The sequence below is a fragment of the Carcharodon carcharias genome, chromosome 25 (genome assembly GCF_017639515.1).
Source record: "Carcharodon carcharias isolate sCarCar2 chromosome 25, sCarCar2.pri, whole genome shotgun sequence".
In the NCBI taxonomy this organism is placed as follows: Eukaryota; Metazoa; Chordata; class Chondrichthyes; order Lamniformes; family Lamnidae; genus Carcharodon; species Carcharodon carcharias.
The window spans coordinates 25460218-25477120 of NC_054491.1; the positions used below are offsets into that span (position 1 = coordinate 25460218).

A 16903-nucleotide genomic window follows, 5' to 3' on the forward strand; every position below is an offset into this window, starting at 1 on the left:
GGTGTGAGGAGCTGTAGTCGAGGTAGCTGTGGGAGTCGGTAGGCTTGTAATGGATATTGGTGGACAGTCTATCACCAGAGATTAAGACAGAGAGGTCAAGGAACGGAAGGGAAGTGTCAGAGATGGACCATGTGAAAATGATGGAGGGGTGGAGATTGGTAACAAAATTAATACATTTTTCCAAGTCCCGACGAGACCATGAAGCAGCACCAAAGTAATCATCGATGTACCGGAGAAAGAGTTGTGGAAGGGGGCCGGAGTAGGACTGGAACAAGGAATGTTCCACATACCCCATAAAGAGACAGGCATAGCTGGGGCCCATGTGGGTACCCATAGCCATACCTTTTATTTGGAGGAAGTGAGAGGAGTTGAAGGAGAAATTGTTCAGTGTGAGAACAAGTTCAGCCAGACGGAGGAAAGTAGTGGTGGATGGGGATTGTTCGGGCCTCTGCTCGAGGAAGAAGCTAAGGGCCCTCAGACCATCCTGGTGGGGGATGGAGGTGTAGAGGGATTGGACGTCCATGGTGAAGAGGAAGCGGTTGGGGTCAGGGAACTGGAAATTGTTGATGTGACGTAAGGTGTCAGAGGAATCACGGATGTAGGTGGGAAGGGACTGGACAAGGGGAGAGAGAAGGGAGTCAAGATAACGAGAAATGAGTTCCATGGGGCAGGAGCAGGCTGACATGATCGGTCTACCGGGGCAGTTCTGTTTGTGGATTTTGGGTAGTAGGCAGAAGCGGGCCGTCCGAGGTTGGGCGACTATCAGGTTGGAAGCTGTGGGAGGAAGATCTCCAGAGGAGATAAGGTCAGTGACAGTCCTGGAAACAATGGCTTGATGTTCAGTGGTGGGGTCATGGTCCAGGGGGAGGTAGGAGGAAGTGTCTGTGAGTTGACGCTCAGCCTCCGCGAGGTAGAGGTCAGTGCGCCAGACATCAACAGCACCACCCTTGTCAGCAGGTTTGATGGCAATGTTGGGGTTGGACCTGAGAGAACAGAGTGCAGCAAGTTCAGAGAGAGACAGGTTAGAATGGGTGAGAGGAGCAGAGAAATTGAGACGACTAATGTCACGCCGACAGTTCTCAATGAAAAGATCAAGAAAGGGTAAGAATCCAGAGGGAGGGCTCCAGGTGGAGGGAGAATATTGGAGGTGGGTAAAAGGATCCATTGAACGGGGAGAGGACTCCTGCCCAAAGAAATGAGCCCGGAGACGAACGCGGCGGAAGAGTTCAGCATCGTGCCAAGCCCGAAATTCATTGAGATGAGAGCATAAGGGTATGAAACCATTATCACCAAAACCATTATTTCGTCATTATCTCATTGCTATTTGTGGGATCTTGCTGTGTGCAAATTGACTACATTAAACAGTAACTATTTAAAACGTACTTAATTAGCTGTAAAGTGCTTTAGGATGCCCTGAAGTTGCGAAAAGCGTTATATAACTGCAAGTTCTTTCTTTCAGACATCCTTGCTGATTTGACAGCTTCCCTGCACTATGATGACAGATGGATCGGAGAGAAAAGCTTCAACTGAGTGTTCAGAGACCCGCTGGTAAATCATACATTTACCTCACCATTCAACCACTGAACTTCCTCTTTTCACAAACTCCCTCCTCTATCTTCACCCCTTTCTTAATCCCTTTTTCAAAATTCATTTTATCCATTTCTTTTTATTTTTATTTATTTTTATTTTTATACTTTTATTCATTGTTTTATCCCCTTTTTATCCCTTTTTCTCCAACTACTGGCCCCTCCCCCATCCCATCCTGGCAGGACCATCTGTTACTTGTTCCATGTTGTCCTTTCACAGACAGCTGACCCTTATTCTGCATTGGAGGCGGTTCAGAGGAGGTTCACTAGATTGATTCCAGAGATGAGGGGCTTGTCTTATGAGGAGAGGTTGAGCAGTTTAGGCCTATACTCGCTAGAGTTTAGAAGGATGAGAGGAGATCTTGAGGTATATAAGTTGCTAAAGGGGATAGACAAAGTAGGCGTGGAGTGGATGTTTCCCCTTGTGGGGCATTCTAGAATGAGAGGCCATAGTTTTAGGCTAAGGGGTGGTAGATTTAAATCAGAGATGAGGAGGAATTACTTTTCTCAAAGGGTCGTGAATCTGTGGAATTCACTAGCTCAGAGTGCAGTGGATGCCGGGACGCTGAATAAATGCAAGGAGGAGATAGATAGATTTTTAATTAGTAACGGGTTGAAAGGTTATGGGGAGAGGGTAAGAAATTGGAATTGAGGCTGAAATGAGATCAGCTATGATCGTATTGAATGGCAGGGCAGGCTCCAGGGGCTGAATTGCCTACTCCTGCTCCTAGTTCTTATGTTCATATTAACAGACTTTGCTTTCTTACCTATATGCCACTATCAGCACCTTCTTTAGCCCTTACTGCTATCATTAACATTCCCTTTGTCCTTGTTTCCATGATATCTTTGTCAATCTCTCCTTAGCCTCCACCTATCACTGGCCTTCTATCCAGCTTCACCTGCTCCACCCCCTTAAACAGTATAAATTTCATCACAGTTTTACTCCTCTTTAGCTCTGAAGAAGAGTCATACGGGCTCGAAACTTTAACTCTATTTCTCTCTCCACAGATGCTGCCAGACCTGCTGAGTATTTCCAGCGTTTTCTGTTTTTGTTTTTAACCATTGAAGTTAGATTTGGAGATGTATTGAGTTTATCAGGTAGGTGGGGGTATCGGTGATTGGTATAGTACAGTCGCCAAGAGCCTACTTGACCAGTCCCTCTGATTGCCCCACCTAGGAGATTGAGTGACCGGGGGCCAGTTGATGCTGCTCATGGTGTTCAGATGGGACAATCGAGATGGACCAGTTGCTATTTCCTGTCCTTTTTCCAATGATGGCAAGTTTGTAATCCAAAAATATCCCAGCATTCCTTAAAGCATTCTGAAATCTTTGTCCATCACAACTAAATCTTTTTCTTTCATGTTAGACTGTGAACAGACATACCACACTGGGGGGTTGGGGGGCGGCGAGGGGGTAACAGTGGGAATTTCTGCCTATGTGGACAGTCACACAACACTGAGAGAAACAATTGGAGTCACTGCCTGTTCTAGGCAGCCCCCGCCATGCACAGCCCCATTACCTCCTGCTTGAATAAATCTAAATACTCACGAACAGCGAAGGTAATCAGAGTTCCTCCGATAGCCAGGGTCAGAATTACAGTCACCGTGACAAAGAGCCACACCAGGCCCGGGCATGTGCCACTTCTCCCAGTGAGCATCTCCCAGGAACCATTCACTGGAGCAGGGAAAAAAATAATTCATATTAACAGCTCCCTGACTCCCAGTCCAGTCCACACATTGGATTTCATTACTTCCCCCTGTTCCCTCTTGTGATCGTGCTGAATCAGCCTGGTGTACAATCCACGCCAGGAACTGGAATCCATTCCAAATGTTGAGGCTAATTTGCTCAAAAAAGCATCACGGCTGAGACTGCTTCTGTCTACCTGGGCAGCGTCCAGCAGGGCTGAGCAGGTTTAATCAGGGGCAGTACCCTGGAAGCTTACAGCCTGTTGTAGGGCAGTCAATGCCTGTCTCAGGGGAGGGAACAGCACAGAGCAAGAATCGGACATGGGCCTTTCCAATCTATTTGGATCAAAACCATGGCCAGAAATGGATCTTCCATGAATGAAATTTATTTAGGGTATTAGACTGAGGGGCGACCTGATCGAGATGTACAAGATGATGAGGACATGGACAGGGTGGATAGGGAGCAGCTGTTCCCCTTAGTTGAAGGGTCAGTCACAAGGGGGCATAAATTCAAGGTGAGGGGCAGGAGGTTTAGGGGGGATGTGAGGAAAAACATTTTTACCCAGGGGGTGGTGACGGTCTGGAATGTGCTGCCTGGGAGGGTGGTGGAGGTGGGTTGCCTCACATCCTTTAAAAAGTACCTGGATGAGCACTTGGCGCATCATAACATTCAAGGCTATGGGCCAAGTGCTGGTAAATGGGTTTAGGTAGGTAGGTCAGGTGTTTCTCACGTGTCGGTGCAGACTCGATGGGCTGAAGGGCCTCTTCTGCACTGTGAGATTCTGTGATTTGTTTCCTATGAGATGCTGTTTCATTTGTTTGGGTTTCAGGAGCAGAGGTTGGCAGTGAGAATTGCTGGACAGTAAAAGACCCAGGTTTATCTTCTGCCCTCTGACAGTTGCAATCCCCTAATTAGCCTGTCAGACCCAGACAGGAGGTAAGGAAAAGCCCCAGTGGTGGAGTTTTGAGAATCGCAGTCCAAAATCACCTGTTCCTCCCAAGGTTCCTATACTCACCACATGTCATGTCTCCAATTACTAAGGTACTGAAACCTAAAATCTATATTTTTAAAGAAATCTATCTAATTCACATTTGATGAATTAATATGAACTGTTTCCACTGTCCCCAATGGAGCCTGTTCCACAGACTGACCAAGGGTTCGATTTGTTTTAAATTTACTCTCCTATTCCATTCTCTATTTGGCTGCAAATGGATTTGATTGATCCAAAGGCCAGAGCTGTGATTTTCACCTCCTGTGGAGGTACAATCAGGTACCAGGATCATTGCTCATTTTGATACATGTTCATAGCTTGTAATACAGTAAACAATGAGAAGGATAGCAACAGAATTCAGGAGAGAATAGACAGCCTGGTAAAATGGGCGATATAATCCAATGCAGTGAAGTGATATATTTTGTTTGAAGAATCTGAAGAGGCAATAGGAACTAAATGGCATAATTTTAAAAGAGATGCAGGAACAGAGAGAACTGGGGTTGTAGGTACACAAACATTTAGAGCTGTCAAGACAAGTTGAGAAGTGTTAAAAAGTATAGGGGATCCTTGGCCATACTGATAGAGGACTAGAAAACTAAAGCAAGGAAGTTGCAATAAACTTTTATAAAACACTGGTTAGGCCTCAGATGGATCATTGCGTCCAATGAAGGGCGTCACACTTCAGGAAGAGTGGCAGAGTATTAAGCCCTTGGAGAGGATGCAGATAAGATTTACTAGATTGGTCCCAGGGTTGAGGGACTTCAGTTATGTGATGAGACTGGAGAAGCTGGGACTGTTCTCCTTGGGGTGGGGGTGGGGGGGGGTGGGGGGTGGGGGGCGTGTGGTGCGGTGCAAGGGGCACAGGATGCCTGTGGAGTTTGTGCCTGCAAAGGGAACCTTGGAGCAGAAGAGGTTAAAAGGAGGTTTGATAAAGGTGTTCAAAATCATGAATGGCAAATAGTGAAAAACTGTTTCCATTGGCGGAAGGTCTGGTAACCAGAGAGCTGAGATTTTAGGTGATTGGAACTAGAAAATGAACTAGAGGTGATGCAAGGAATTTTTTCACACAGCGAGTTGTTGTGATCTGGAAGGCGCTGTCTGAAGGTGCGGTGGAAGCAGATTCAATAATAATTTTCAAAAGGGAAGTGGGTAATTACTTGAAGGGAAAATTTTGCACAACTATGGAGAAAGAGCTTGGAGTGGGATTAATTTCCCATAGAGCTAGCATAACCATGATGGGCTGTTTGTGCTCTATCATTCTATATTACCATTCTATATTGTCATTTTATATAGAATGACAATATATTGGTAATATCTATATTAGGTACTAATATACCCGGCCTTGGATTTGACAAGGTTCAGTATTTCCAGGACTTCCTGATTCTGGACCCTGTCAATGTGACAGAGTTCGTTAATTATAGATACATTAATTAAGTAGTGTTTTAAAGTGATCATCTCCCTACCCCACCCCCAAGTGTCCACCACTCATGTTCTTACTATTGGCTGTCTGCTTTGTTTTTGAGCCCAGTTAAGAGGAACACTGAGGCCTCCTGTAAAGCAGAGCCATTCCACCTCATCCTCTATAGCTTATTCAGAAGAACTTGAGCAACCTGGTTTTTGCTGTCTGGGTGGGAAGAGGGTGAAATACAACCTCCACCAAACCACCTTCCCACCCTTTCTCCCCTATCCCCGCACAGCTCCTCCTCCCCTCCCCTCCCCCAGCCTCTTTCCATTCTCTCCCAAACTCCACTCTACCTTCCCCTAACCCTGTCCCCTCCCCATCCTCTTGCCATATGCACTTCTCCCCCTCCCCTTTCCTACCCTCCGCATCAGCTTCCTGCCAGTGAAGAATGCAGAGTGATTTAGACGGGAAGCTCTGGGATTGGAGCTTGATGCTGTTCATACCTGATCCATTCAGTGGATTAGCATTCACACGGTTTCCAAATCCTTCTTCCACCTGTTCTTCCATTCCACTGTCAGGCTGGTAGGCTGGGTTAACAAAATCACTCTGAAAACAGGCATATAATTCGTTTCATTTTCCACATTGCATGGTTTTACTCTGTTTTAGTCTCTATGCACCTTATGCTATTTTACAGGGTTCCAGGGGGTGATAGTAGGGTATATAACTATGACTTGGGGTGCTAAAATCAGCTTTGCCAAGTTATGGAGGGGAAGAATCAGCCAGGATTCAGGTCCTGACCACTTTCCTGTGACTCGTATGAGTGTTGAAGGCAAGGCAGAAAAGGGTAAAAGCAAAATGCTGCAGATGCTGGAAATCTGAAATAAAAACAGGAAATGCTGGGAAAACTCTGTGGAGAGAGAAACAGGGTTGATGTTTCAAGTTGAATATGACTCTTCTTCAGAACTTTGAAGTCATACGGACTCAAAATGTTAACTCTGTTTCTCTTTCCACAAACGCTGCCAGACCTGCTGAGTTTTTCCAGCATTTTCCCTTTTTGTTTTAAGACAGAAATGGGCTTGGCTCTGATGAAATCCGTGTTGGACTATCCTGGTGATGCTCATTCTCTGACTGGAGATATTAAAGAGTGACCTTGGTGTAAGGCCGGTTGGGGAGGAGCACAAGATGCCTGTGGAGTTAACCTGCAAAGGGAACCAGTTCAGAACAGGAGTGGAAATGACACTGGGACAAAAAAAAAAGAGATTTTGACAGAGACAATGTCAAAGTGAGAAAACTCCAAGAAGAACCAAAACATTGGGCTGGATTTTTTTGCCTTTGCTGAGGTTGGGAATGGAAGTGGGAAGGCATGGAATTTCATGCTACCAGCCTGTACACTGGTTCCCTGGTTCCATCCCAACTCCCGGACTATTTTCCATGAAACAAGATGTGGTGGAGGGGGGAATATGAGAGGGCAGGCGGCAGGGCTACCCAGCTGCATGCAGTGGTAGCCAATTGACCGATATTTTCCAGTCAGCCTCCAGTTCCTTGAGGTGGTGAGGCACAGTCTAATCCTGCCCTTTGGGTAATATTTTAAAATAGTCTATGAATGGATTCTAAAATCAAAGCAAAATACTGGGGGCGCTGGAAATCTGAAACAAAAACAGAAAATTCTGGAAAAGCTCAGTAGGTCTGGCAGCATCTGTGGAGAGAGAAACAGAGTTAATGTTTTGAGTTGAATATGACTCTTCTGAACTGTCAGACCTGCTGAGTTTTTCCAACATTTTCTGTTTTTATCTAGGAATGGATTTCATGCTTTAAACAGTTGAAATCATCAGCCAACATCTGACGGCCTGCTCCTACCTTACTCTCCTCTCTCCTGTGGTCTTCCAAAGTGATTTCTGTGAACTCCATTTTCTCGTGCATGTTTGAAGAAACCCTGTACTGGCAGCAAAAACAACTCGAGTTTTACTGAAAATTGCTTCAGTTTTCCAGCGAGACATCGGTGTGTCCAGAGAAAGAACATTTCATCATGTAGCTCAGCTTCAAGGTGCTCAATAGATTTTATGTATTTCCCCCTATATATGTTTCCATAAATGAATAATAACTGAATCTGAACATTATCTCTCTGTACTTGTCTTAATTGCTGCATATTTTTTGTATTTGATTTTCTTCTGCTCTGATCTCACCTTTTTCATGCTCTCTGTACACCCTCCAGTATCTCACATAGTTCTGTACCTCTAACTCTGTCACTCTTCCATCTGACTGACTTTCTCATTGTCTGTATCTCTGTCCCCACCGCTGACTTTCTCCCCCTCTCTTTCACACTCGCCAATTCCTCTGGCTCTCTCCTGCTTTTTCTTTCTCCCTCTTTTTATCTCTTCCCGCTATCTCTCCCTCCCTGTATCTCTCTCTGAGTCTCTCCTTCTTCATTCTCTTTATGTCCATCTGTCTTTTTCCTCCCTTTCTCCTCCCAAATCTTGGTCTCTGTCTTGTGCTCTGTGTCTTTGTCTTTCTCTTCCTCTCTCTCCACCATCTATCCGTCTGTCTCTCCTCTTTCTCTTCCTCTGCTTCTCCCACTCTCTGTCTGGCTTTCCCTCTCTCCTTGCTGTATGTCTGTTTTTCTCTCCATCTTTCTCTAAGTTCTGTGATCAGCCTGCAGTACTCACAAGTTTTCAAACACATTAAAATCCTGGATCAGTTGCTCCTTTGTCGGCATCACTCCAAATGCTGCAATTCAACACATTTAATGCTGAAAGCTGGGAAATGATTCTAGCCTATGACAAAGATTCCCGTGTGTGAAGTTCACACAGTGTGTGTGTCACTGAGTCCCGACCTCTGCATTCTGAGAAGTGAGTTTGAATCGAGTAGCTGCCTCGCTCGATTTCTATTCCAGCCACGTGAGGCTGCAGCCAAATACCTCGAGACTTATCGTTCGGCCTTTCTGGATAGCTTGAAGTTTTACTTTAATCTGAGTCAAGTGTGATTGGAGTTGGTGGAGCACAACTGGGAAAGAATCAGACTGAGGGGAAGCAGACTGAACTTAATTCAAAGACACAAACAGCATAATTTATCATCTCCACTAGTACATTCATGCTACAATTGTGTTTAACTTTCTAACAAGTTCTCCTTCATCCTCATTGTGTAGACTTCGAATAGTTACCAAACCCCTTGTTCATTCTCACTGTTTTGATTTATAATTGGGCAGATTAACTCTTGGGCTTGTGGGGAAAGGCCCAGCAGTCACAAACAAATCTACTCCCTCATCAGAAGCATGGTGTGACGTTCAGTGATGTGAAATTCCGTTTGAATATCAAGAGCAGGGGTTAGGCTTGGCTGCAATAGGGGAGCGAGGGGATGAGAGGGAGGGAGGGAGGAGAGCAAAGGAAGAGAGGGGAGAAAGGGTAGGTGGAGTGCGGGAGAGGGAGTGCCAGGGAACTGATGGAGGGACTCGCCCATAATTGTTGAGTGCAGTTCTCTGCCAGGCTGAACATTGAACGGTGCACAGCCTCCTCCTCACTTCCTGCCCACCTCTCAAACCTGGCAGGGTGCGGTATCCACAGGGCCAGGGTGGGTATCCTCAGGGCCAGGGCACGATATCCACTGGGCCAGGGTGGGATATCCACTGGGCCAGGGTGGGTATCCTCAGGGCCAGGGCGCGATATCCACTGGGCCAGGGCACGATAACCACTGGGCCAGGGTGCAGTATCCACTGGGCCAGGGCACGATATCCACTGGGCCAGGGCACGATATCCACTGGGCCAAGGCGTGGTATCCACTGGGCCAGGGTACGGTATCCACTGGGCCAGGGCACGATATCCACTGGGCCAGGGCACGATATCCACTGGGCCAGTGCGCGGTATCCACTGGGCCAGGGCGCGATATCCACTGTGCCAGGGCGTGATATCCACTGGGCCAGGGCGGGATATCCTCAGGGCCAGGGCATGATATCTACTGGGCCAGGGCGTGAGATCCACTGGGCCAGGGTGTGGTATCCACTGGGCCAGGGCGCGGTATCCACTGGGCCAGGGTGGGTATTCTCAGGGCCAGGGCACAATATCCACTGGGCCAGGGTGCGGTATCCATGGGCCAGGGCGCGATATCCACTGGGCCAGGGCATGATATCCACTGGGCCAGGGCGGGATATCCTCAGGGCCAGGGCATGATATCCACTGGGCCAGGGCACGATATCCACTGGGCCAAGGCGCGATATCCACTGGGCCAGGGTGCGCTATCCACTGGGCCAAGGCGCGATATCCACTGGGCCAGGGTGCGGTATCCACTGGGCCAGGGCACGATATCCACTGGGCCAGGGTGGGATATCCACTAGGCCAGGGTGCAGTATCCACTGGACCAGGGCGCGATATCCACTGGGCCAGGGCGCGATATCCTCAGGGCCAGGGCAGGATATCCACTGGGCCAGGGCGGGATATCCACTGGGCCAGGGTGCGGTATCCACTGGGCCAGGGCGCGATATCCACTGGGCCAGGGCGGGATATCCACTGGGCCAGGGCGCAATATCCACTGGGCCTGGGTGCGATATTCACTGGGCCAGGGTAGGGGCCACAAATGATCCAAACATCCAAAAGCCACAAGAATGCTGAGAGCAGCATGGCTTCTAATAGACTAAAATCTTTTTCAGTGACTCCTATTGTATTGAATTCTTGATTGAGAATGTGGGGTTGTAGTTTATCCTTTTATTCTCGCTGAAATAGTTAAATATTGAAAATATATTGGAAACTGTAAAAATATTGCTGTACACGAGTTCTCCAGTTGGAATATGTCACCTTCTTCCTTGTCTTTCAATTTTCCTGATGTTAGATGGGGTCTCCACACTGCTGGTTGATCACCATTTTTTTGGGTTTAGTGGTGGTTTTATAGCCAATATCCTTCCTGTCACCAACCCTCCCCCTTCATCCAGGCAGGGCTGGGGTATTGGGTTGGGGACTGCTGCCCATACAGACTGGCTTGCCTGCACCAGTGGATGGGTTCTTTTCATGGGCAATAAGTCCAGAGTGGGACATGAACCCAAGGACTTGCAGCTCAGAGGCAGAGAACTATCCACTGAGCCAGTGCAACTCCCTTTATTTAACTGTGTCACATCACATTGAAAATCATATTAGATGGATTTGAATATACATGTATGACAATCCATCCTCTCACCTGGAAATGAACTCTCCCAATTAGCCAATAAAGATTTCTGATGTACTCTAAATAATCAGAATTATTTGTTAAATACTTTCACATGCACATTCCTCTCTCTGAGCTGTGCCTGTGTTATTAGATTATTAAACTGAAAGCAATTCCAAAGTTTCTGATTAAATAACAGGCATTTCTTAAGTTATATAATAGGCTCAGGAATGTATTGCAGTAAAGTCTCGTCCTGTAGAAACGTCTCTCTAGTTCTCTATTAGTCTCTCTTGCTCTCTCTTTCTATGAATGGTCTGTTATATACAGACATGTTCCTGGGGTTGGGGACAGAGATGGGGGCAAAGTTGGGGATAAGGCTAGGAGTTGATGTCTGCTCATTCACCTCCAGGGATGCAGGAATACAAACAGAAAATGCTGGAAATACACTGAATCAAAAAGAAGCAAGCACAGGTTAACCATTCCAAGCCCAGATCTGTACCCGAGGGGAGGTGGTAGCATAGCGGTATTGTCACTGGACTAGTAAGAGGCCCAGGGTAATGCTATGGGGACCTGGGTTCAAATTGCGCCACGGCAAATGGTGGAATTTGAATCTAATGAAAATCTGGAATTAAAAGTCTAATGATGGTCATGGAACCATTGTTGTTAAAAAACACACCTGCTCACTCACTAATGTCCTGGTCTGACCTACATGTGACTCCAGCCCCACAGCAATGCAGTTGACTCTTAAATGCTCTCTAAACAACTGAGCCACCTACATCCAATGAATAAAAAATAAAATCCCCTTATTCTCAGATAATGATGGTTCTTGGATTATTTGCAGCCTTTTCTGTTTCCTTTTACAAAGAGGAAATGAGAATAGATTAAGGATAAAAAGGGGGTTGTTAATTTGTGAGGATTGCCTAATTGCACAGGCAAACCTCAATACTTCAGCTATAGCCCCACGGAAGAATCAGGTCGGAATATAATCAGGCTCAGTGGTGATACTGTCACAGTTGAATAGCATTAATTCCAGGGAAAACTATTAAGGGCAAGGTACTTAGCTGAGATTGTTGTCAGGACTGTCCTGCAACAAGTTACTGCCCACAGGAGAGGTGGGGGGCAATGGCAAAAAACATCAGCGGGGACATCTGGCCTCCTTAACAAGGAGGCTGATTACAGGCTCGGACACAAGGCCTGAGTTTGCTGTCTGGAAATTTGGAAGGCAGAGCCCATGTGAATTATTTTATGAACAATCTGGGGCTTCCAAAGATAAACATTTGTGGAGAAACAGGGAATTTTTAAAAATACATTGCTTTAGTCAATTTAATTATGTATTTGAACAGGGGTTGCCTGTTGCCTTGGGATGGGTCTCCCAGAGTGAGGGAATCTGAGTTTTAGAAATGTTGGTGCTGAGCTTTGGGCAATGTGCCCTGTAAGGATGTTGAGCCCCTGGTCCTCTGTACAATCTCTCAGGCTGGTTCAGGTCAGTCTGTACTGGCTGGTTTCGAGGTCCAACTACAAGCCCCTGTGACTGAAGGTGCAAAGTCAGAGCTGTCGCTTTCACAGGGAACCCAGTCTAAACCAGAACCCGACATCCGGAGAGAGTTGCAATAACTATTGCAGATGTCACATGGCGAGATAACATGTGGTGATACCATGTAATTAAACCTCCAGAAATACCTCCAAGCAGAATTGGCAATTGAATCTAAACTAAGAGAAAGGTAGCATACATTAGTTTAATATTCACAGTGCTTTTATTCTTTCAAAAGGAGTTTAAAAAACAAGGTGCATGTTCACACCCTTCAGTGAGCCAGTGCTGCATTAAACCCAATGAACATCCACCTTTGCAGCCAGTCCAGACTACAGCAATAACAAACTGCAGAATCTTCTTCTTAATTATTTGTTTTTTTTCAGAACATTCCAGTTAATATGAAATAAAACAGTACAAGAAAGTAATACCAATGGTTAAGGGGTATGGGCAGAGTGAGAAACCTCCTGCTCCCAGTCATTTGCATCAGTTTCATAGCTTTATATAAGTAACTGGTGCTCGCAGTTCCCCAGCATCACTGCAGCTGCAAGCTCCAAGCCTGTGCCAAGGACCAGCTAAGCCTGTTTCCCTCCCCCCACCCCCCAATCCTTTTCCCTCACTCTGCCATAGGCAAAGGAACTTCCTCTCTCTGCTTGGTTTCAGAGCAAGAGTTTGACCATCACTGTGACCCCTCTGCTTACCCCTCCCTCCCCAGGATAGTGCAGCAAGTTCCACAGCCCTATCTGTGTTTTGGAATGTGCCAGGACTCCGAGCCCTATCGTTTGGGGAAGGGCTAAGTGAATGAAGGCTGAGAAATTCTCTGGGGGGGGAGGGCAGATTCCAATCAAGAGCCTAAGCTGTACTTGAATAGAGATACAAATCAAACTCTCACTTTTTTTTTTAACACAAATTTTCCCACTGTCTGTAAATGTTCCCTGAACTCCTTTCCTAACAGGGCTGTGGGTATATCTACAACAAATGGACTGCAGTGGTTCAGAATGTCAAGGGCAATCAGGGATGAGTACCAAGGGCTGGCCTTGCCAGGGACACCGATACCCCATAAACATTTTTTAAAGTACCCCTCTTGCTTAATATGATAGAATATTGCCATCTGCAATGTTCCAGGAGAGTCATTATTCCTCTGCCAGGTTTGACAGGCCAGATATGTGACCAAAGGGAGTTAACTGGCATGCCCTCATTATCAAAGCTGCACCATGATTGGGAGGAGACATTACCCACCCGCCCTGTCCTTGATCATTTCACCCTTGAGAAACCAGGACATCAGATACAAGAACAAGTTGGGGACCAGTCTCAATATCAGGACTGAAAAAGTCTGAAACAAATAAACTTTTTTCCCCCCAACTCTGATCAACTTGGGGGAAGAAAGGGATCAGGGTGAGGGAGATTAACAAAATACACGTAAATAAAATAAATTTCACCACACTATCCCCTCTGCTGGGAACTCTGTGCTGAGAGTTGTGAGCACAGCAGCCTCTCAGCCTCCTCTACAGCTGGACAGCATCTTGTTACAAGAACAACATTCCTCATTTAAAATTAAACAATAAACCAAACAGGATTCATACTGTACCCGAGATCAAAGACCCCTGCTTAGTGCCCACTCACCAGGCTGTCATTCCAAGGCATAGGTTATATATTTATACTGCGCGTGTATACACACAGCTGTTATTCTATATACTATAGATATATATATATTTAGTTAAAATTTCTTATGTACAGCTCCTCAATGTACATAATATAAAATATATCCAGTGCTTGTTTACACAGTAAACAAGATACATCCATAAACCCACGACATATCAAAATAGAACAGTCATCACGTCTCCATGCATTAGAGTTTAAAATTAACACAGTAAAATTAGAGTCTTCTTTAATAAGATAAAATTAAAAAGCCCTATAGGATGAAGAGTTTCCAGGGTGGGGATGGGAAAGTAACAGATGGACACAGTGTGTGTTAATGTTACTGATGCCATGTTGGTAATTAATAAGCCCCTTCCCACTGGGCTGCTCTTGGGGAGGGGTTATCTGGAGAACATGTCACCAATCAGCACAGTAGTTATACTGCACTGGAGAAAGCAGTATCACCGGTCAGATATGATTCAGGGAAATACAGAAGGAGCAAGGAGGACTGGAGAGAGGCCCAGATAGAAGATCACCCAGGAAAAGTCTTCACACAGCTGGGCCAGGGAGACAGGGCACTGCCTCAAATGGCCCGAGTTAGAGGATCAATCGCCTGTACAGAGACACACGGTTATGGAGTAGGGCAGTTAGGAATGTGGAGAAAAGTCAGGGTTTGACACGAGAGGGATAAACCGTCACCATGAACAGAAGCTGGAGTCTTCACCTGTTTCTGTTTCTCTCCTACTCTCCTCCCTCAATAAAAGGACAAGATGAAAGGAGTCACTGGCTCTCACAAAGGCCAGCAAGCACAATAAATAGGCAGTGTGTGCATTTCAGAAACACCCAGTGACAGCTCAGACACAGAGAGAACTACAAATAAACCCAATCACAGGACATCGGGGGACTGGGTGGGGGATGGGGGCGGTGGGAATGCTCCAGAATCACATTCTCTGTAACCCTTTTGAGCTGAAACTAATCTCTTGCATTCCATGTGATTTCTCATCCTACAGATCAAAGTCACATTTTCAATATCAGGGTGCAGACCAGCTGGGAGCAGAATTAACACTAGGCAAGTTTGTTAAGGTTGTAATATTTGAGTCCTGTAAAATATGATCTGATTGGCGTTTTCTTGATGGGAAATAGTTTGTTATTAGAGGAATCACAGGCTTCCCGAGTATACTGCCCATCCCATATAGCCTTGTCATAGTTAGAATCGGTTTAAAAGTTTGGAGTAGTCTAATGCTGTCCTGATAATGCCCAAGAATTGAATATCTGAGCCAAGCTGGATTCTATAGTAAGAGTAACAGAGAGGAGTTGGGGGATGGCGAACGACAGGGGTGACCGGGTTCACTTCATGTTTAAGCAATCGAATTGTTCACTTCTGAAACCGCAAAGCTTTGTGTCTCTTTCTTTAAATTTAATTCCTTTCCCCTCCACATTCTTTTAAAAAGGTAAAAAGTGAGAAACGGTGTCTGGAAGATGCAAGTCCCTGGGGAATGAGGACAGAGGGGGTAGGGGGAAGGAGGCAGAAAGACAGGATGGAAACAGACAGGATGGTTGACGCTGCTGGTCACTGCCCAGAGTGCCAGACGCAGGTCTGAGATGGAAACAAATTACCTGAACCCCACTGACCGACTCCATAGACTCTGGATATTCTGGTCAAACTGTTCTCGCAAGGGGAAAAAACAAACTAAAACTAGGGTTGTGGGCTGAGTGAGGTTACTACCACTGTACTAATTACAGAGACCTAAACTTAAGATAACAGACAGGAGTCTCTTCTCCTGTCTTGATAAAGGGAACAGTCTATGCCATTAAGAAAGCTGGGCTATTAACTGCACAGTATTTTCAACCTCGGGTAATAGTTTCACAACAAACAGGGGTCACAGGGAATTTACTCTGTGGACTCAAGAGATAAAGCAGATTAACTTGGGCAAGTAAATGTTACTCCTGTCAGCCCTCTAGGACAGCAGAGCAGTCCAGGTAACCCTAATCTAAGTTCAGAGCTGGACAGGTTCCTTAAATCTGAACTTGCAATTTACTAAATGTGAGTTTTGTTTTTATTTTAAATATAATTTAATATTTTTCTTAAATATTGCAGGCATCATGGAGACAGTGAAACAGGGCAATTCCCCCCATTCCAGACAGCAGTTGTGGGGTGGGGGGTGTACACGGGAACATTTACCCCTTGGATGGTGATGGTTCTAACCAGATGTGTCACAGGAATTCAAACAACTCACTGCAACAAAACCAAAAAATATAAATAAGCATTTAAATAATTGGCCTGAGCCTGATTCCCTTGTTTGTAATTCGGAGGATCTGAAACAGCAACAGACCACCTCTATCCCTCTCTGTAACAATCTGTGGTTTTAATGTTTCAAAAGACTTGCAAGAAAAATTCTGCAACTGAAAATAAACATACTCCATGACAGTGCCAAGAAGAGAGGGTGTGCTGGTGCAGAATCCACAGCTCCTATAGCTCACTGCTGCAGACAGTATTTCATCAGCAAGGTGTTGGTCTGAGCTGTGTTCACTCTGCATCAGGTGCTGGTGTACTTTGGAAAAACCGTCAATGGCTGCAGGGCTGGTGACCCCTGAATTTCTAAAAAAGCCCTTTGTGTCACCCCGCCCGCCCTCCTTTGCCCCTCTCATTCCTGGTGCAGTCAATCTGGTCACTGGTGGGCTGAGCTCCTGGTCAAGGGATTTGTTGTTGCACCACCAGGATACGTGGAGATGATCACTTAGAAATGTTGCCGTTGCTGCAAGACAGTTTAAGCTGCTTTGTTGTCTTGTGTCTGGAGACTGTTATATCCGAGAGGAAGGACAGGAGAGTTCGTAAAATAAAACATAGGCGTCACTTGTCCGTATCTGGCTCGATGACATTGGAGTTACTCTGCAAAGAAAGAGGAGAGCTTATGATTTCTACCCCTTGTTTTTCTCCTTTCTTCCTC

General features: G+C 45.9%; 1 protein-coding gene across 3 annotated transcripts in view; it reads right to left on the reverse strand.

Annotated features, from left to right (window-relative positions):
- Positions 1 to 12524: 12524 nt before the first annotated feature.
- Positions 12525 to 16903, reverse strand: part of LOC121269629 (ubiquitin carboxyl-terminal hydrolase 2-like) — a 101723-nt gene continuing 97344 nt past the window's right edge. For all 3 annotated transcript variants that reach the window (XM_041174371.1, XM_041174370.1, XM_041174373.1), the window contains one exon: positions 12525 to 16845. In XM_041174371.1, coding sequence (XP_041030305.1) covers positions 16758 to 16845 — 88 coding nt within the window. In that variant the 3' untranslated portion in view covers positions 12525 to 16757. The remainder of the gene's footprint in view (positions 16846 to 16903) is intronic.